This window comes from Colletotrichum destructivum, chromosome 3 (assembly GCF_034447905.1).
Source record: "Colletotrichum destructivum chromosome 3, complete sequence".
Lineage (NCBI taxonomy): Eukaryota > Fungi > Ascomycota > Sordariomycetes > Glomerellales > Glomerellaceae > Colletotrichum > Colletotrichum destructivum.
The window spans coordinates 1,956,013-1,976,677 of NC_085898.1; the positions used below are offsets into that span (position 1 = coordinate 1,956,013).

At 57.4% G+C, this 20,665-nt stretch overlaps 5 protein-coding genes across 5 annotated transcripts; 2 read left to right on the forward strand and 3 right to left on the reverse strand.

The window, feature by feature from the left end:
* Positions 1-68: 68 nt before the first annotated feature.
* Positions 69-2,806, forward strand: CDEST_04683 (uncharacterized protein; the record flags this gene model as incomplete). The annotated part of the gene is made up of 5 exons (XM_062920842.1): positions 69-524; positions 638-845; positions 919-950; positions 1,039-2,586; positions 2,648-2,806. The coding sequence occupies 5 exons, from the start codon at positions 69-71 to the stop codon at positions 2,804-2,806; spliced, it is 2,403 nt and encodes an 800-aa protein (XP_062776893.1).
* A 28-nt stretch (positions 2,807-2,834) lies between these two features.
* CDEST_04684 (uncharacterized protein) lies at positions 2,835-4,345 on the reverse strand. Its single transcript, XM_062920843.1, has one exon. The coding sequence runs from the start codon at positions 3,846-3,848 to the stop codon at positions 3,237-3,239; it is 612 nt and encodes a 203-aa protein (XP_062776894.1). The 5' UTR covers positions 3,849-4,345; the 3' UTR covers positions 2,835-3,236.
* Positions 4,346-7,014: 2,669 nt separating this feature from the next.
* CDEST_04685 (Putative NmrA-like domain, NAD(P)-binding domain superfamily) lies at positions 7,015-11,325 on the forward strand. Its single transcript, XM_062920844.1, has one exon. It carries the CDS (start codon positions 9,881-9,883, stop codon positions 11,315-11,317), a length of 1,437 nt encoding a protein of 478 aa, XP_062776895.1. The 5' UTR covers positions 7,015-9,880; the 3' UTR covers positions 11,318-11,325.
* A 4,195-nt stretch (positions 11,326-15,520) lies between these two features.
* CDEST_04686 (Putative proton-dependent oligopeptide transporter family, PTR2 family proton/oligopeptide symporter) lies at positions 15,521-18,033 on the reverse strand (the record flags this gene model as incomplete). Its single annotated transcript, XM_062920845.1, has 4 exons — positions 15,521-16,253; positions 16,395-17,197; positions 17,331-17,729; positions 17,908-18,033. The coding sequence occupies 4 exons, from the start codon at positions 18,031-18,033 to the stop codon at positions 15,521-15,523; spliced, it is 2,061 nt and encodes a 686-aa protein (XP_062776896.1).
* Positions 18,034-19,352: 1,319 nt separating this feature from the next.
* Positions 19,353-20,402, reverse strand: CDEST_04687 (Putative ERG2/sigma1 receptor). Its single transcript, XM_062920846.1, has 2 exons — positions 20,035-20,402; positions 19,353-19,965 (listed from the first exon to the last, which is right to left on the reverse strand). The coding sequence occupies exons 1-2, from the start codon at positions 20,321-20,323 to the stop codon at positions 19,601-19,603; spliced, it is 654 nt and encodes a 217-aa protein (XP_062776897.1). The 5' UTR covers positions 20,324-20,402; the 3' UTR covers positions 19,353-19,600.
* Between the last annotated feature and the right edge of the window lie 263 nt (positions 20,403-20,665).

Here is a 20,665-nt window from a genome sequence, read left to right on the forward strand (position 1 = left end):
CCGGCACCTATACGCAGGTACGGGCGCAGGGATCTACAGTAATTCTGCGTGCTCCATTCCGGTCCAATATGAACCCGAGTCCCAACGATGGCCCGGCCGGTCCCAGCACGGGAGGCTCCGGCAGTTCTGACCCATCCGCCCCCACCTCCGGGCCCTCGACCGCCGCCGCGGCAAAGCGCTCCCGCATCCTCCTCTCTTGCGGGCCTTGTCGCGCCTCCAAGCTGAAATGCGACCGCTCCGAGCCGTGCGGCCAGTGCCTGAAGAAGTCCCGACCGGAGGGTTGCGTCTACGCGCCCAAGCCCGAAAAGGCGAAGCCGGTCAAGGGCATGGCGGCGCGGCTCAAGCGGCTTGAGGGCATGGTGCGGACGATGATGGACGAAGGCGCCGTCGCCGCCGCAGAACCGCAGGACTCCTCCGTCGGGATTGCTGACGTCGGCGTCGCCCAGCCTGGGGGCCAGTTCGTGCAAGGAGAGAGGGCGAGCACGTACGTCGGTGCGACGCATTTCATGGCTGTTCTTGAGGATGTAAGTCGTCCGCCCTCCTCCACCTCCACCCATCGTCGATTCGCAATTGCGTGTCTTATCCGACACTGCATTGTGTGAAAGCGGCAGGAGACATGGGCTGACGTACAAACTAGATCGAAGACATGAAGAGCTACTTTGAGGAGCCCGAATTCGTTGAGGACGAGAGCTCCGAGCCGTCCGACGAGCTCGAATCGCCGGACCTGCTGCTCTTCTCGACGAACGCACCTCGCAACCGCGAGGATATGCTGCGGCTGATTCCCGAGCGGAGGGTTGCCGACCGCCTTGTCATGCGATACTTTTCCTCACAGAGTCCTTCGCAACGTACGAGACCACTCACTCCCTCGAGAAACTTACCCCTTTTGGTTACTACAGTGTGTACTGACTACAACCGCAGACATCATCCACAGACCAACTTTTACTAAACAAGTACGTTGTATACACCGTTCCCCTCCCTGGCCTTCATCATCATCATCATCATCGCGACAGACCATGCTCATGCTCACACGCCGTCCAGTACGCCCGATTCTGGGCCGACCCCCACGGCACCCCCAGCCACTGGTTCGCCCAGCTCTTCATGATGATGTCGCTAGGCATCTTCTACTCGACCTTCATGGCGCCCCACGAGCTCCCCACCGATTCCCCGCTGCCGCCCATGGACCGCTTCAAGCTCTTCCGCTCCGCCGCCGCCTGGTGCCTCGTCTGGGGCCGCTACACGCAGCCGTCCATGGCGACAATCCCGCCTTTCATGCTCTACGTCGAGGCCGAGTTCATCGTCTCGCGCGCCGCCCAGACCAACGGCTACGTCCTCTCATCCGTCTGCCTGCGGCTGCTCCTCAAGATGGGCCTGCACCGCGACCCGGACCGGCTCGCCAACGTGTCAGCCTTCGAGGGCGAGATGCGCCGCCGCATATGGAACATGGCCGTCCAGCTCGACCTCCTCGTCTCGTTCCACATGGGCCTGCCGAGCATGCTCAGCGGCATCGACAGCGACTGCGGGCTACCGCGGAACCTCATCGACGAGGACTTTGAGGAGGACACGGCCGCCCTGCCGCCGCCGCGCCCGCCGACGGACTACACCGAGATGACGTACCCGATCCAGAAGTCGGCCGTGATGCTCGTCTTCGGCCAGGTCGCGCGGCAGGCGCACCTGCTCTCGCCGCCGCCGTACAGCGAGGTTATGAGGCTCGACGACCTACTCCACGAGACGTGGGCTGCTGTGCCACGGTTCATGATGGTCCGGCCCCTCGAGGAGTGCATAACGACGCCGCCGACGCTGGTCATCCAGCGCTTCAGCCTCGCCGCGTTGTACAACAAGACGCGGTGCGTGCTGCACCGGCGCTTCCTCCTGGAGCCGCTGCCGCGCCGCGAGCACGACTACTCGCGGCGGCAGTGTCTCGAGGGCGCCGTCGCGCTGCTCGACTTCCAGAACATTGTCTGGCACGCCTGCCAACCGGGCAACATACTCAGCCAGAACGGCTGGTTCGTCTCCTCACTCGCCGTCCACGACTTCCTACTGGCCGCCACCATCGTCTACCTGGCCGCCGGCCACGGGCCGTTCTGGGACGGGGGCGTCGAGCATGCGTGGATGGCCGAGATGAGCCCGCCGCCGACGAAGGCGCACCTACTGCATCTGCTGCAGCGGTCGCACTCCATTTGGACCAACGTTGCGAGCGGCATGCCCGAACTGCAGAAAACGGCGGGCTTTCTACAGACGATGCTGGGCAAGCTCGGGTCGCCGCCGAACTCGCCGCCGAAGGCGAAGGAAAGTGGGAAGGCGGCGGCGGCGTCAGGGCCCAGCGAGGGCAGCAGCTCGCTTTCGGGCGGCCGGTGGTCTGCTGATTCTCGGGAAACACAGCTTTTCAATGGCCTCTCCATCAGCGGACCAAGCCACCTGGACTCGACTGGCAGCCGTCGGCTCGTCGACGATGTGGCCGGCTCGATTTCGAACCCCTCGAGCACAGCAAATACCCTCCAGCCCTTCGATTTCATGACCTCGGATCTAGGATCAGGCGACACCGGTCTTGACCGTGGCTGGGTCGCGGTTGGCGACGAGATGGACTGGGTACGTTTACCGTTCACTGCTATGACACGAGGCAGGATGTATTTTGCTAATCTTTACACAGCGGTACTTTGACAACATCATGGCCCAGCCCAACAACGACCCCATCGGCCTCGAGTCCCTCGACCCGAACCCGTCGTGGTTTGGCCGAGCATCGGCGCCAGACGACTTTGACTTCCCAGCGTCCGGGCCATGGGATTTGACCCTAGGACGGCAGGGTTGAGCTCCAGCCGACCATGCCGTAATTCTACAGCGAGATGCAAGGATCGCATGTCAAGACGCGTCCGCTCAGGTGCCGCTGCCAGGGCGACTCGGCAGCTTACATATGGAGATGGGCAAAACATAAATTCACAGATTACATATGGTCAGGCCCACGGCCAAGATGGATGGCTCCGGAACGGGCGCCTGGGGCTGCGGCTCCGCGGGCTCAAGCACCTCCGGGCTCGAGCGAAGCAAAATGGCCAAGTGGGGGGTTGTGTAGTTTTGTTGCCCTCAACAGTCAACACGCGATATCGGTGCCCACAACCACGATGGGCCCCGTGGGGGACAGCCAGCTGTGGTAGCCTGCAGGCTGTATCTTCGTTTACTACAGACATAAAGTCAACCAGGGCAGGCCGGTTGGCAGCAGGGCAGGGATGTTAAAACAGGTCGGCTCAGGTGACTTGAAAATAGACGCGAGGTCGGCGTCGGACATCAATCCAGCATCGTGACCCCGGATTTTCTTCTCCTTTCGGGCACAACCTCATATTAAAAGAAATGGCTGGACCGATGGCGTGCGGTGAACGGCCATGGCCCAGGAGAACCGAACCTTGCGAGTCGAAAGAGGGATTTCTTTCCGTCGTCCGTATAGGAGGTAACTCTGTAGTAGCCGAGACAAAGTGAATACCATGACGTAAAACTGGTGGGCCGGTGGATGTGGCCGGCGGCGAGGTGCGTGAGAAAGCCCAACCGTGTCGTCTTTGAAGAGGGAGAGAAAGAGGAAGAAGCAGCAGAAAATGATGATGGTGTGGTTTCGGTCCTATGTTCCCCTTGCGCGCATCATATCCATCGGCCTGCTGCTGTGGGAGGAATAGGATGCGAGGTTCCGACGTGGGAGCCGGCGCGCAATGGTGCCCTATGAGGCAAGGGGGACCAACTTCCCCGCAAAATCCGCACATCGACGGCAAGGGAGCGGGGGCCGTTTGCATTAGACCAGCAGGCGGCCCAGATGCTGTTTGTTGCTGCTGGGGCCTAGCTTGTTGATGCTTCTTCCCTGAGCTGAGCATGCCGCTGATCCAGAGCTGCTTCTCACCCGCCCAAGGTTGGTTGCACCAAGACAGAGTTGCCTCAACTCAACATGGACGCCAAGCGACACGAAGCTTCTTGGGCGCAGGTTTCCAGACTGGCAGGTTTTCCGCGGAGATGTCCAATCCTCCTCGAGGGAGGGGGAGGGGGGGTGCGGCGGATGTTGGCTTATGAGCTGACCAGAACACCAGTCGGGCTCGCTGGATGACGGCATGGCGGTTGTTTAGACATTAGTTTGGCTCCATTTGTACGTAATGGAAAAAATGCGGTGCTAGCATGGCTGGCATTGCGCGATTCTTGGAATGCCATTGGCGCGTCCCTCATCTCTCGTCGAGGCTTCGTTCGGTATGTCGTTGTCGTCTCGGTTCTTTGTCAATCTGATTACGCACCTTGACGCCTCCCCTCCCGTCAGTCTGGCTGATTGACGGCTTATCTTTGTCTGCCAGTCCTTTTGTTGCCAGGCACCACCAGACATGGCATTGCCCAGGGAAGAAGAAAGAGGCCGGCTGTGGTCTGCTGATGGGCGGGCGGGTGTGGGAGTTTAAACGTAAGAGACAACGGTCGCAGCTGCTGCACGTCTAGACTTTCAGCCGAGGCAGGTTCCGCCTCGAACTCGGCGTTAGTCTTGAGGGATGGCTCCGCTGGGTTGCGTTTGCATCCTGAGACTCGGCCCAGGCGTCTTTGAGAGTTTCGCCGTGCCCGTTGACTTCCCATGCTGGCCGCCGGCATGTCGTGGGGCGCGTCAGGATGCAGCATATTCGGAAGTGAGTCCAAGACAAGACGCAGGTCTCGATCGCTCCCACCCGCACTCGCCCTCGTTCGTCATAGCACATGTTGCAGCATGCAACAGGTGTTGTTGGGCTGGCAACGACGATGTTCTAACGACCAATGGCACCATTCGTGTGAGGCTGATAGGAACGAATCAGCCAGGCGTCTGGCAGCACCTGCAGCTGAGGGTGCACGAAGGTTGCGTTGCGTGCTAGGGAGTTTGGACATGGGCAGACGCTGGAGCACTACCGAGCGCGACTGTGGCACGGAAACTTCAGCGTATAGGCCGATCCCAGGCGTGCAGACGACTGCAGAGAACGATGCCAAAGACACTTGCAGTGGCTGTGGCGGAGCGAGAGAGCGCGTCTGGTTTTGCACTGCACAGCATTTGCCCATCGTGGCCCAGAATTGCGATATTCTGGTGATTTTTCTTCTGGCCCGGGGTGGCTAGCGATGGGGCCCAGCCGTCTGGGGACCAGGGGGGACGAGGCCCATGCTTGAAGTAGGTAGCATGTAGGTAGGTATGTAGGTACCGCAAGAACCCCCGTCGAACGTCGAACATGGGCAACGGCCCGTTCTGTCTGTGGCCTGTCGTTGCACGTGTGCGAAAGCTACTCGACGAGACGAGGCGGTGGGATCTGGGACAGTACTGTAGACGACTCGACGGCGCAGGTTCTTTTCGTGCATCACATTTGGTGTTGTTGTGGAGCTCCGAACTCAGAGGACCAAAACTGATAGACTACAGACTTACAAGTACTTACAGCCAGTACTGTACTGCCGACTGGGTGGTGGGCCAAGAAAGAGACGAAAAGTTTGCACAGGGTTCGGAGGATAAGTGTTGTGACATCGGCATGGGTTCCGATCAGAGCGACTCTGCGCCGGTCGACAACTTGTGGAGACCCTGATTTGCGCCGGGGGTTGACCGGCGCGATATTGCTTAAATTCAAGGGCCCCGTGGTGAGCAGCGGCGCTCGTCGTCCAGAAGGCCCGCCCGTGTGAAGTACAAGGTAGGTAGCCAAAAGGTAGGGAGGGAGCTGGGCCGAAATGCGGGCGCTCATCAAGGTGTCTCTTATCTGATGATGCCAGATAATGAATGGCCTTAAGCTCGTGCGGATTGGTTGTTACCTTGGGAGATGCCTGAGGGAGACCAAGAGCATTGCACAGACACCGAGATGATGAGCGGCGTCTCGGTCTGAGGTAACGATGTGATGGCAGCATTGGCAGGCCGGAGCCGTCAGTGTGACTAACAAGGCGCAGTCAGCGGCAGGCAGAGCAATGGCGGGGAGGGACATGGAACGGGCGTTGCATCGAAAGGCCGACGCGTACCAGTATTCGTCCGGATAGGATACTGTTACCGAGTTGGGCAGATGTGGACATGGCTGCACAAGACAAGCATAAGCTGTCCGTGATCATGAGGTGCGGCGCGGCGGCAGTGTTGAAAGCCCGAAGGGCGCTAAAGATAAGGAAAATTTTTCATGGTAGCAAGGTAGCCGCAATGCGCAGGAAGGAGAAAAAAAGTAAGTGAAAAAAAAAACTGGAGACAAACTGGCGAGAGCGGAAGGGGGGAAAGGAGAAGTGGCAGAGTACCTAGTAGGTAAGAGCAATCGTGTGATCCCTCGGAGCCAACCGCAGCCAAACTCTTACATAACATAACCAACTTTGGGTTCTAGTTTTGACCTTACGGACTGTATAGAAACATACGATACATACGGACACCCACCAAGGTAGGTAGGTAGCTATTCGGGACAATAATAAAATGGCAGCAAATGGCGCGCTGGGATGCCCCAGCAGGTAGTCCCGTAGTGATGGCCTAAGTACCCTCCCACGTACTGAGGTCGCAGGCAAAAGTGCATGCTCACCACTTGGTAATCTTGGTGATCTTGTTGATGGGGGAAGAAACTGGGAAGGATGCATCGGGGGCTTTCCAGGGCGGTCCCCGTCCCTGTGGCCCATGGAGAGCTCCAGAATGGCCCCAGCCGTCCCCGTCTCGCTGATGCATCGCCCCGATTCTATGACCAAGTACCCGATCTGAGACGGTCCCCGGTGCTGGAAGCCGCTGGCGGAGGAAGTCCCCGGTTAATGGTCACCCGTCCTCAGCAAACCGGCAGGGGAATGACAAAAGTTGAAAGGTAACACGGTACACGTGCCTCCTCCTCGACACGGCATCGGCCCAGGTAGCCGCGTATTATTCCACCCGAGCCCCCCCGTGTCGCCGTCCTCCATCCCACTTGGAGGAAGCTTCCCATGTACGTACTGTGCAGTCAAATAGTGTTGTTAGTCCCCGGCGTATTACTCTACTGCCCGTGGTAATGCAAATCTGCACCTTCATCGTCAAGTGGTTGTTGCAAGACAAGAACCAAGACAAGCAACGAATGTTCGAACTTTTTTCTGCTACCACCATCTCATCCCGTCATCCCGTCATCCCGTCATCCTGCATCCCCAAAAACCCAAACAAGCAACAGCAACAGCAACAGCAACAGCAACAGCCCTCCCTCCAGCTGCGCCCAACGCCAGCTGTGTACTCCGGGGCTTCCCAAATGGTTGATGATGGCTGGTGTGCCTGTGCCTGTGCGTATGTGCAGTATGTACACTATGTGTGTGTGGTGTTTGGTGTTTCCGCCCGATGGAGCCCCATTGTTGTTGTGCTTGCATCAAGGTCCGAAGCGAAAACGCAACGTGCTCATCCATCCCCCTCCCCTCGTGGCCGCCGGCGAAGATTCAATTATTAACAGAAAAGGGCCAGCCGCAAGGTCTTGACGCGCCATCGCCCATGCCCTGTCCACCGGATCAAGTCACCTCCTAGTTAAAGAGCAAATTTTTTTCCCCCTGTTTCCCCTCTTGCTTTTGGCCCTGCCCACCAAATCCTGAGTCGAAACGCGACTCGACTCGACTGTTGTAGTTGTGATTGTTTCGCCTGCCTCAAGGATACCTGACTTACACATCCTCCGTCATCAATCGGCAGACACCGCCGCCTGCACGGCCCACAACGACACGGCTTCGCTTGTCCGTTTCCAGTTGGTCAAACCATCCGCCACACGGACTGGCTGGCACCGGCATCGAAAGCTTTGATGCTCCTCAACTGAGAACCGAGATCAATTGAGGTCATCCGGTCTTCACCACCTTCTGCCCTTGACCAGAAGGCGTTGGATCCTTCTCCTGGTCCATCTGCACTTCCCATCCAACCCCTCTTCCGTCCTGTCTCTCTCAACTTGGCAGCCAGCCTGGACTTTCTGCTCCGATCGTCTTACCTTCTCCATAAGGTTCGACTTCACATAAGGCGACCCCATATCTCTCGCTCGCTCTGCATGCGAGCCCTTGTTGCCTGCAAGCAAAAGAGCCGCCCGACGACACAAGCAGAAGGCCATTTGGACGAAACGGCATCATCCAAGACCCCAAGCACCGTCACCTGATCCGTCCACTACCCACCACACCGTGCAGCTCTTCCTCTTTTCACCCTCTGCCTTTCCATACACCGCTGTGAAGAATCATTCCCCCCGAAACCAGCCATCAGCCATCGGATCTCCACGCCGAAATTCCCCCTTGCTCGTTCGCTGGCTTCAGTCTCCCCAAACGACCAGCCCACGAGGCGTCCCAGCCAGCGACAGCACGACACTCAAGCAACACCTCATCCTTTCACACAGGGTCACGGTCAACCACTGCTTCTTCTGATTGGTCGATTCCCCGGCACCCTGAGTGGTGGGTGTATTTGCATGCAGATTAAACCATCGGTGGACAACCCGACGACGACGACGGCGGCAGCAAATCCAGCGAGCACGCACACCCGCATTACCCTGACGAAAGTGTCCCGACTGGGCAAGTCGACTTATAGCAGTTGGTCATTTGACTGAGACCGGCAGGGGACGTCAACACACAAACACACGCACACGTTCTACCGCACACTCTCACTGCCACTCTCGCTGTCACTCATCACTCTCACGCCTCACTATCATACACTCACACGTCTCACTCGCTATTGCTCACACACACACACTTGTTATCTCTCCCACAACCCTCAGCTACAACGCTACGGGACGCACATCTATCCGCACACCATCGACTTGCCGTCTCGTCCACTTACAGACACCCCCCTCCATCATTCTACAGCTTCTGCAGCTGCCAACGTCCAACTCTTGGGCACTTATCTCAGGAACACCCGGGGCAAGGACGAGACAGTGTGCAACAAGGCCCCGGGATATCTCTCTCCTGACCTGCGGGTTTCTGCCTCATCCTCGTTCCGACGAATTTCCCTTATCAGCATCGGCGAGTGTATCCTAACTTGTCCTCTTCTTGTCTCTCCCGCATTTCCACACCCCCTACCACCATCACCGCCTCCGCCGACGAACGCAGCCTAGCCTGTCGTCCGTTCATTCCCCCGGATCTTTTGATCGACCTTTTGTCCTGAAAAGGCGTGCGTCCATCTCTTAGATCTTGGCTTTCCTGGCGGCTTGCTGGGGTCAACCCCGCCATCGACCAAAAAAAGGAGCTGCCATTTCGATAACGGTGTTTGCTACTTATCTATTTCGCCATTTGCTCCTCTCAACCACACCCCTCAGGGTTCTTGAATCATTGCGGCCCAGGAACCGCATTTCGATTATTACTTCCTCACCCCCCCTCGCGAACTCACCCCGTCCGTCACCTCACTTCACCTCGTCCTTTTCACTGGCACGACACCCTTACTCAAGTCTGTTTCTGTCTACGCGCCGCCTCCTACGAAGTACATTGTCCTCGCGTGCGCAAAGGCCAGTCCGGAGACCAGGCCTGCACTTGGCCCGTTCAGTCCTCCCCTATTTTGCGATAGCCCTCCGGCCTGCTATAGGTTCGAGGTAGCATTTTTTACGTATCGGTTTGTCATTGTCGATACTTCTCTTTCAAAACGGGAAACAAAAGGAAGAAGGAAAAGAAAGAAGAAAAAAACATTCCCATCAACCCCGACTCTTGCGACGAAGCCGCTTTCGGGGCGCACACCCAACCCAGCCCAGCTCGGCCCAGCAGCAGCAGCAGTAGCAGCACATCGCCCTTCTTGTTATTCTCCACAGGCCCAACCAAGACCGCACTTACACCCTAGGTTCCTACAGCGCTTTCTCTGGGGGACAAAATAGCGGGGTTGACGACAAGCCCTTGCAGCAACCCTTTTTCCCGAACTCATCAAATCCTTTCCTGCGCTGCCACTCTCTCTCCCAACTCGGTCGGTTTTCTACTCTTCCTGCTCTTCCCCGCAAGAGCAGTTCCTGTCGGAGACTTCTAAATGGTCACCCTGATGCCTTCCCAACTCAACGGGATTGGGATCCCTATCCGGCCCGCCAAACAGCAGCAGCAGCAGCAGCAGGATCCCTCAAATCACCACTATCACGGTGACTCGGCCGTGTACAGCACCACCAGGACGCACAAGCACTCCCGCTCCTCCTACTCCGAGTCGTCACCCTTGGCCTCGTCAAGAAACAACTCCCTGACGTTCCGCCCTTTCAAGCGCCCGATGCCCACCCCTAACAAGACGATCGCCGTCATCAACGCCAGCGGTCGCCAGGCTGCCTCTTTCATCAGGGTTGCCACCGCCGTAGGCTACCATGTCCGCGCCCAGCTGCGGAACCTCGAGGGCGTCGTGGCAACAGAGGTCAACTCAAATCCCAACGCCACCGTTCTCGTCGGTGAGCTGTACACGAGACACAAGCCCACCCCGGACAACAGGGACGTGACCACTAACGGCCCCATCTCCGGTGTTGGTGTAAATCACGACCTGATCAAGGAGCTCTTCCGTGGCACCCAGCTGGCCTTCATCAACACCACCTTCTACGGCGACGAGCTGGAAATCGGAAAGGCGCTTGCCGATGCCGCCAAACGGGCTGGTGTTCAGCACTACGTCTACTCCTCCATGCCGGATCACGCAGCCTACAACGCGGACTGGCCGTCGCTGCCCCTCTGGGCTGCCAAGCACCAGGTAGAGGAGTATGTGCGCTCCATCGATCTGCCTTCGACGTTCGTCTACACAGGCATCTACAACAACAACTTTACGTCGTTGCCGTACCCGCTCTTCTGCATGGAGCTTCAGCGCGACGGGTCCTTCCGGTGGCAAGCCCCTTTCCACGAGGATGTGAAACTGCCATGGCTCGATGCCGAGCACGATGTCGGCCCTGCCATTCTGCAAATCTTCAAGGACGGCGTGGCCAAGTGGCGTACGAAGCGCATTGCGCTGGCGTGGGAGATGCTGACTCCACGCGAAGCTTGCGAGGTCTTCGCCCGAGGCGTTGGGCGCCCTGTCAAGTACGTTCGAGGTCCGATCGACCTGAAGGTCAAGATCCCCAATGGGTACCGCCAGCAACTCGAGGCACTGGAGAAGCTGTTCTCGCTTGGCCACCAGGACCCCAAGAAGCAGCCTCCGTACTTTGGCGACGTCGAGCTGGAGGACAACTGTCTCTCCCAGTCCATGGCGCTGTGGGAAGGTCCGCGGGGTCTCGAGGAGTACGCGCAAGAAGTCTTTCCCCTTGAGGAACAGGCCAATGGCTTGACATGGATGTTGGAGGAAGAGGAAGATGTGCCCGAGGAGGAGGCCGTGCCGGCCGCCCGTCAGAGAGATCAACAGGTGGAGCAGGCAGAAGAGGAAGAGGAGGAAGAGGAATACTCGGACGACGAGGATGGTTTGGTCATGAGAGGCCTCAAGAGAGACGAGGAGGAATGGCTCGCATAAGGTATCTCCAAAACAAGGTCAAGGACGCGACACCACTTGGATTCGTCGGCCACGGACTCGAGCGGCTCTGGAAGCACATCACACCCACACACGACATACACATTGCATGCAGCGGCGTCCGGGTGACGAAGATGGGGGAGGAAACGACGGGAATGGTTCGGAAAATATGCGTTTGGGGAGTGGGGTTCGGTTTTCTTTGTGGCCCAGCAGCGTACCTCCCCCGAGTCCGGGGTCGAGTCGAAGGCTGGCTGGGCAGGCTTGTTTGTGTGATGGTGATGACAGCTCATTTCCTCGAGGATCGTTCATATGGGCCGGCATGGCGTTGCGTGGTTGATAAAAAAAAAAGCAAAAAGGGCAGCGAGTGATGTATAACTCGCGGGTATATCTGGTATTTGATTTGCCCTTATTCATGACAGCATTGCGGGAGGAAGAAGAAGAAGGAGGGATGGAGTCGGAAAATGCGGAGGGAGGGTAACAGGCCAAGGATTCTATCACCGCAATATATACACATTGTATGTACAGATGTGTGTTAAAAGACATGTTTATTCCAACCGCCAAGCATGCCTACCGTTGGAGGGGATATGGGCGAAGATGAAAACAGGTGACGAGGGTGAGACGGACGCAAAAGGCCGATCTAAGGAAGGGAACGTCCTGGTTTATGACGGCGGTTGTTGTCGGTTACGGCCAAACCAGGACGTCACTCGCAGCATGCGAGCCGCGCCGTCCACGTCGTCCTAGCCCCCTTGCTCGAAGGCGTGGGGGTCTGTTTCTTCTCTTTGGCAATGATGAGAGAAGAGGTGGCCGGCCGGGCGACCCCCGACGGCGGGGCTTCCTCGTCCCGGGGGGGCCGCGGATTTGCACAAGGGTCCCGGGAGATGCATGGCATGACTTCATCTTGCCGCAGCCTCCCTCTCCCCCCTTCTCCTGTCCCCCGGAGCTTTATCATTTTTGGCGGATGAGGGAGGGGAGGGGGATCGGCTGGTGCAGCTCAAGCTTCCGAGCCCCGACGTGGTCTTATCGCAAAGGTGTACAGTTGACGTCGAGGATAGGGACGCTAGCAATGGCGAGCCTCTGGGGTGTAAAGGGGCCGAAAGATAAAGCGTGTGAGAAAGAAGGTTTGTTCTAGAAGCTTTTTGAGTCAGTCTGGTTAGTCTTCACCAGGGGGGGGGGCTCGACCTTGGATAGATATGATAGACAGATAGGAGAGGGAGGGGCCTCTGGAGGTTGACCCCCGTTCATGCTATCCGATAAGGGTGACCAAGGCTTTTTTTTCTTCTTCTCATGAGTACCTAGATAGAGTCAGTTCTTGACAGTCACGGGGCTGCCCATGGAGAAGCGGTTGAAGCAACTCCTATCCCAGTTTTGTGAAGTTGATGTCATCCTCTCGTACTTTGTTCGTGGTCTCGTTTCCCCTCCGGCCGCGTCTTTTCCGGGCCACCCATCTGACGGGGGCTATGTCCTTGTTTTTTCCCTCTTCTGTTTCCCTATTTTCTTTGCCTACACCAGGGGCAAGAAGGTAGATAAGTATATCTAGAACCACACTCGGCTCAAGTCAACATTCAATTTCCTCCGTCCCCAAGTTCGTGGCTCTTTGTCTACATCATGGTGTTGATCGACTTCAGGAGGTAGGGAACGTCGGACGGCGCCCACGGCCATCATGAGAGAAAACGCACTCAGTAGTGTAAAGTACACTGAGCACGAAGAGGAGACGATGTCACCGGCAAGGGTAGGGTTCTCTCCCTTTCCTCTCTAATCGATCTCTCGAGTGGCGCCGTTCAACTGGCGTGCGTACACGGTGCCCCTAGGACACACACCCCACCTGACCAACCCACCGGGCCACGTTTTCCAGATGTGTTAAAAAGCATGGCTGCGGTACATGTGCACGTCGTTTCTGAGATCTCGGTTAGGTTTTCATCCTGCATGAACTAGGCGGCCAGAGGGCTGGCGTACACCAGGTGTACGTACAGAACTAACTACAAGGCCGTCGAGGCCGGCAGTGTGTACTCCCTCGTCTGGCGTGCTCCCGGTACTAGCCCTTTCGTTGGATGTCCCCACGAACCGTGGAGGGTTTCTGACGCGACAGTGGCAGGATAACTTTTGCTTGAGGCTCACATAGCAATGAGAAAAGGGGGGAAGGCCTTGGAGAACCGCCGATGAGTCGGCGTACCTGCAGTGTGTCCTGCTGCCGACTGGTACTCTCACACGTTCGTGGGCGAATGAGGAAGTGTTGATCTCCAAAGAATGCTTCCATCTACGGGGGACGAAGAGATGATGCCGGGAGGGGCGCCCATGCTCGCGAGTCCCGCAGACCTTGTTAGTATACGTACGCCCGTCGCATTCCTATCCGGCGCCCGCCATCCCACGCCGCCGCCTTGGTTCCCGTCCGTTACCCCTGAATCGGCAGGGGACACTGCAGGTGGGAGGACACGCTGAGCCCCCCACGGCCGGCCACAAATCATATGTACTTTATCCTCTTGAGCAGTACATGCCCAGGTTGCGAACACACCGAGCACATTAGGGGGGGCGGCCGACAACACCGTTCCGAGTTCCATGCTCTTTCTGCTCTCCGAACCCCCGGCATCTTTCGTGGCAACAACCGGCCTCGTGCGCGCGATGCCAGGGCCAAGTTTGTTACAACGTGACTGGCGCAGTTCCTCGTGAGCTGGAAACGAGGCGTGTGAGCCATTGGAAGAAACAAGATTCTCGGAGGTAAGGCCCTTGGGACACGAAAGGCGGCGGTTCTCTACAGTCCTTGGGGGGCTGGCTGCGTGCCCGATTCAAGGGCCATCTCATCTCATGCTCACAGTGACGGTTCTGGCGAGCAGAAAACGTACGTGTGATAGACTCGTCCAAGCCGCACTGTAACGTGCTGTCCATTTCCGCCCAAGGTTGTATTCAGCATGTCGAAGACGATGGGGAGGGCACATGTAGAGACGAGCGGGTAGCGGTCATCAAACACATTCGAACCGCGTTCTACGTCCGGCTAGGTAGTCGACGGCGTCATTGACCTCATCATCCTCTGCTTAGGTAGGGAGTGCGCCGTTTTGTTCCGGATACCAGTAGGCATGACGAGCCGGTGAAATAACGCTTTCAGATGCCCCGTGAAGGTCTGCTGGGTACAGACGTAGGTGTTCCCGTGGGCCCGACATATGTCCCGCTCTTCACTGTTTCGCATCTGTGCTACTCGACATTGTAATACTGACTTTGCTGTTCCCCTGTATACATTATCTCTCCAGCATCAACAAGTGGGCTTGGCCAGCCGCCATACTCTCGGCACCTGTTGTCGAAGCATTCCGACCGGCTCGCGGCAATCATGACCCTGTTTCCTTCAATACCATGACCGATCCGACGAGAGAAGCAACGACGCTGGCGTCGACGTTTTCATGGCACCGCGTGGTATATTCGCTAGTCAGGGGAAGGCCGGGCTGGTGTGCCTCCGCCCCTTATCAGCCCGCTCGACTCATCTAAATTGCCCCTGATAAGCCCACTCATCGCTCTTGCGGTCACCTGAAAAAGTTTTCCCCCATGGAGATGATGGCATACAAAATGCAGCACTGGAATCAATCTGAATCCCGCGTGAGGGAGGCGTCGATGTGTGCGGGATAGTGTCCGGCCCCCGGGTACCCAAGCCTGCCTCCCTCTCCCTCTCCCTGTGGGAGATATGGGCAACACATTGCTTGAGAAACCCCATACTCGGGTATCTTGGGAGATTTACGTATTGAAACTCAGCTACAGAATCTGCTTCCCATTCCCCATAGATTCGTGTCGGCTTGCCAACACGGGATCCCGACTCTCGAGAACGCGACGAAAACGACAACAATAGACGTCAGGCTCGCTACAGCCCGTGGCTCTCCGCGACTTCAGAGAATCTCGATCAGTAGCTTCAGCCAGGTCATCTCTTCCAAGCTTCACTGTCCTTCTTCCATGGGCCATTGTACATTGGGACTACGCATGAAAAAAAGATGAAAAAAAACAAGCATGCACAAGAGGCATTGCGCAGTACTGATACAATGAAAGAGCCGGCTGGAGTATGGCGCCGGTTGATCGCATACAACGAGAAACACAGTTCTTATACTGTCGTCTCTGGTCATTATGATCAAACCTCTTGCCTAAGATTCTAACATATACAGCATATAACTGGAACCAACCTATCTATCAACAAAATACCGGACAACTACTCTTAAGCTGCAGAACCAGGCATCATCACCCCTTACCATGGACACCTAAACGCGACATTTCGTCGACGACGTCCTTCCCGACGCGGCCCTCAGGCAGCTCGTTCATCGCGTCCTCCTCCCTGTCCAAGTCCCTGAACTGGATCCAGAAGATTACGCCCGCCACGGCGGCCAGGACGGCGACGATGCCGTAGTTCCAAACCAGGTACGGATCGGTGCTCAGGGGCGTGAAGGCCTGGCCCAGCGCCGCCGAGATGGCTGACATGAAGAGCGCGACGGCCTGCACCATGGACCGCATGTTCCTCGGCGCCTTGCTGAAGGCGTACTCGAGGCTCGTGATGCTCGCAAAGATCTCGGACAGCGCGATGAGGACGTAGGCGCCCGTCTGCGCCCACACGAGGATGTCGACCGGCGGGCACGGTTCGCCGTTAGGCAGCGTCCCCGAGGCAAAGCTGCCGCACGCCGACCGCTGGTAGATGTAGTACTGCAGCACGCACGCCCAGACCATGGCGGCGGAACCCGTGAAGAAGCCGAAGGCGATCTTCTTGATGGGCGTGAAGCGGATCTTGAGCTTGCGAAGCGTCGGGTAGAGGACCAGGTCGCAGAGCGGGATGAAGAGGATCAGCGCGATCGGGTCCAGGTTGGACAGGATGTCGTTGGGGAGGCCGTTGAGCTTCATCGTCGCCGCCTGCGAGACGAGGTTGTTGTTCACCGGGGGCTTGTCAGCGACGTGCAGGCAAGGGAAATGACAGGAGAAAGGGCTTACGTTGGTTGTAGGAGAGCCAGTAGATGGGGTACCACGAGAAGACGGCACACGCCGCGAAGCCACGCCGTCTTGCGAAGGGAGAGTCAGTATCTCGTCATGGGTAGGGAAAAGGGGCCGGGGCGCCGGAGGAACTCACAGCTCGTCGACCCAGGCGTCATCAAAGGTCATCCACTTCGGCCGCGTCGCGTCCGAGTAGTGGGATGGCTTCACCGATTCCCAAAAGGTCCCGTCATGCATGTTCTTCCACGTCCTGACAGGGTTGATCGACCACCTGCCCTTCTGCGCGTAGAGAAAAGTCCTGATTGCGGGACCCAAGACCGAGCCCGCGGGGGGTGCCGCGCGGTACCTGCCCTTCCCCCACCACATGACCAACGGGCAAAGCGCCAGCATGCAGGTCGGCAGCGTGAAGCTAAGCCAGAAGCCCACATACTTCTCGGCGTACACCATCGAGATCTGGCCGACGAGCGCGCCGACGTTGATGAACAGGTAGAACCAGTTGTACACCCTGTTGATCGTGATCGCCGGGTCAACGATGACTTTCTCCCCTGACGGCAGCGTGCGAACGCTCAGGTGTTCAATGTCGAGCTGCTCCGTGATGAGCGGGCTGATGTTGGGCTTAAAGCCGCCGGTGGCGAAGCCAATGGTGATCATACCGACGAGCAGGGCGGCGAGCGAGTTGCCTGCAGGCTTCGTGATGACGGGCGGCACAGCGGCCGCGATTAGGATGAAGTGGCCGACCAGGTCGATGGCAATGGAGATGCAGATGGTCTTGTAGCGTCCCCAGTATTTGTCTGCGACCCAGGCGCCGAACAGGGGCATGAAGTACTGCCAGAACTGGTTGAAGGTCGTGATGCCCGTGGACGCCTGCTGGCCCATCCCCAAGGCGCCGGGCTGGCCATTCGGGGCCGCGCCGGTTGTTGAGCCGGGGGGCAGCGGCTGCTGGATGAAGTTGGTGACTGGATGCCGTCAGTATTCCAAGCATACTGTGGTCATGCTTCTTAGACAAGCGCGCGTACGTACACTGGGTCAGGTTAGCAAGGGCTCCTTGGAGAGCAGGGGCGGCTTTACTTACAACAATGACGGAGCCGTAGTAGGAGAAGCGCTCGCACAGCTCGACGAAGGCGATGGTGAAGAGCTTGAAAGGGATGTGATCAGACACCCGTCTGAGGGTCTGCAGCTCCTCGTCGGTTGGCGCATCCGGCCGGGGCTGGATTCCTCTCTTCTCGTCGAGAGAGATGTCTTCATAGTACTTCATCTCGTAAGGCGTGTCCCTGAGCTGGGTGCCCGGGTGGGATTGCTCGATCGTGTCCCAGGCAGACATCGTGTCTACGTTCTCGCGCTGCGATATCGAATGACGGGATGAAGTCGCCGGTCCCTCGAGGCGGTTGCTGCGTCGGACAACCGAGCAACCGGTCGTGGGGGTTTCCAACGGTATATATGGTCTCTGTTCGCCGCCTGATGTATGAAACAGCTGCATCCGGAGACATGCGGGAGGCAGGGATAGGAGGAGATCGTTATCTTGGGGGGCAAGCGAGTACAGTTTGGCTCGCGATAGCGCGCAGAGTCGAGCGCGCAGGGATACTCGGACGAGGATAAAACAAAAGAGAAGGGACGGCGACGTAGCAGATGAGGAGGGGGGAACATTACACAGAGAGCAACCAGTTTTGGGGGGCGTAGGCCTGAGCTTCAGGGGGCAGATGTGTGAGAGACCAGATGAGATGAGAAACCAGATGGACGGTTTCAAGGCCTTCCACCACTTGGGCTACTCCGTTCATCGTGTGAAGACACTTAGCGGCGAGTTAAAACGTCTTGAGGAGCGTTTGGTGTTCCGATACCTAGGCGAAGTTTGTGCCTCTGCTATTGAACACCGACCACGGCGCAATGGTAATGAATGCTGTGGTATTCGAATCTACCCTGGTCGTAGTCCCCCCGAACAAGCTTAGGGACGTTCACTCCCTACAAAACGATGTCAAGGGGCATTTAGGTTGACCTGTGGGAGCAAACGTATACTTGGGCTCCATCCAAGGCGGCAGTTCGACGTTGCTTTCCGTTGAAAAGGCTTACAACACTCGACTGGGCGGCGGGGTCTTGTTGAACTCAGTCACGTCATCTCCAAGGCCTCATCGCCAGCTCCACGACGGATGCCTTTCTTCCTGTCATCTTCATGGTGGACGACGAGTCAACTAGTATCATTCTCTCTTCCACACACGGATTTCGACAGGGCGTGTAGGGCGCCCGCGGTCTCCAGGCATTGCGCGAGAGCCAGAGTGTGTTTCATATTCGTCGCTTCTTGGACTGCGGGCTTCAAGAGAGCAAACTTTCCCCTCCAAGGCCTGGGCTTTGGATTGCATAGAAACACACCTTGATCGCGGGCATCCTGGGCCGTTGTTGACAGTATCAGAGCAAACAATCGGTTGGGCTGTCGTGACCTGTTCCAGGTAGAACATGTCTCTGCTAACCCCCATATCCATCAAGTGTTACCGTAATAAACTGGCGACGGGCCGAGGGTCTCATGTCTCAGGCTTCGACCGCTTCTTATTTCTGTATTTATAAGATTAGCTATTTAAACACTATTCTTATCAGCCGTCGTGTTCTCTCAGCTTGATCCATCGTTGATCTCAAGCAGAACTCCAGGCCCAAGCACACCTATTTCGAAGTGGCTCTCATTATTTCAAGAGCGCTAATGACCGCACCGATAATCTCCAAGGGACGGTCGGCTAGGCTTTGCGGTATGGGAGGCGTTGTTCGGGTCCGCACCGCCGGCCGCCGGAGTCTTGCTGCGGTTCGGTGAAAGTGCCGCTGATGTGGAGCCAAAACGCGTCGGGATCGGATGTGTCCTCCGATATGGGACGACTCGACGAGGCCGGAACGGATGTCTGAGTCCGGCGCGAGTGTTGACGACACTCGCAGGAAGGAATCTTGGCTGATTGTCTACTTAAAATTCAAGACAGGGGGTCTCGCGCGTACAGTAGATCCGTTCCTAGACCAGCAGCGCAGAAGAGCGTTGCGCCATTGGCTCGCCGATTCGATGCATGTCTCTCACCTGCAAATACGGGTCCAGCCGCATCCTCACCGGCATGGACCGACAATTCCCACGAAGAATGCATTGACGAAACGGTTCAGGTACAATTGGCTTTGCCGCCTGCTCGGCATTATTAAATGGTGATATAGACAAGTTGTTCGGAATGACCGAATCGAATATTCGAGACGAAAGCAGCGGTGGCCGTAGCTCTGCATGTGCCTTCTTGTGGGCTCATTTCCCTGCTCGCGTCGACCGTTTAAGCCGGTCCACGAGCGGCGCTGTCCGTCTTACGCCCCCCGCCGTCCATAACCCCCACCTCCTTAGAACTTGCCCTTGAGCAAGTTAGCAATCATCTCGCGGCCGGTGATGCGCGTCGTCTTCCAGAGTGTGGGGAAGTCGAGGGTGCTGGACAGGCCGTCGGCGAAGCCAAAGAAGAGCATGGGCGGGATCCAGCCGCGGGCGTACTCGAGAGCAAAGCAGCCCTCGTCCATCTTGTACTGCTTGACGTCGCCGCGGTGCAGGTGGTGGACGCTGCCCTGGGGGTAGACCTCCGGCTCGTAGGCGCCGGGAACGTATGCAAGCTGGGTGCCGTAGAGAATGTTAAAGTAGTCGTCGGCAGTGTGGCGGCCTGAGTGGCCCTCGGTTCCGATAGCGGTGCCAAAGACAATGAGGTACTCGGTGATGCCTAATAGATAGTATGTCAGCAGGTCGTCTCGCCGTAGTAGAAGATGCTAGGAGCGCGATGAAGGCTTACTGGCGTGAATGATGTACATGGCGCCCATGGCACCGCCGGCGTTATTGAAGACCCATTCCTCGTCAAGGTTGACGTGCTTAGGGACGATGCCGTTAAGCTCGGCCACAATGTAGTTGACGACGGAGCGAGTGTCGTTGCCGTGGGCGGCGATAGCGCGCTTGGAGAGGTCGTGCAGGTGCTCGTGGTCGAAGATGTAAAACTTCTCCAAGTTCTTCTCGAGGAACATGTAAATGGGCGTCAGGAGACCGATCCAAAGCGCCAGCGTAAACAACCGGCTCAGGGACGCCATTTTAATTGCTTAAGAGTCTAAAAAGCACAAACCAAGGATTAAGGAATGTAATGACCCGATGGGCAAGATGTGGTGGTGAGGATGAAGGGGGGTGGGGGTTGAAAAGTTGTTGTGACGGAAGCACTGGTGGTATTTAAGAAGAGAAGAGGCCCCTGGTTGCACTCCAACGGGATATGGTCGCATCGCCAATTGATTGTTTTTTGGTTGAGGGATCGGACCCTGCATGTTGACCCTCCAAGACTCTTTCTGCCTTACGCCACCGCCCCCGGAAGCTTGACTTCCCAGTGGCCTGAGAGGGCTGAATAGTGGACTCGGTACCTTTTCAGGTTCTTTTCAGCATCC

Excerpts from the sequence above, each read along its gene's own strand:
- CDEST_04687 (XM_062920846.1), bottom strand. The coding sequence starts at position 20,323 with ATGGCGTCCCTGAGCCGGTTGTTTACGCTGGCGCTTTGGATCGGTCTC. Across the intron at positions 19,966-20,034 it reads CATGTACATCATTCACGCCA|GCATCACCGAGTACCTCATT; the intron begins GTAAGCCTTCAT and ends ACTATCTATTAG.
- CDEST_04685 (XM_062920844.1), top strand. The coding sequence starts at position 9,881 with ATGGTCACCCTGATGCCTTCCCAACTCAACGGGATTGGGATCCCTATC.
- CDEST_04684 (XM_062920843.1), bottom strand. The coding sequence starts at position 3,848 with ATGCTCAGCTCAGGGAAGAAGCATCAACAAGCTAGGCCCCAGCAGCAA.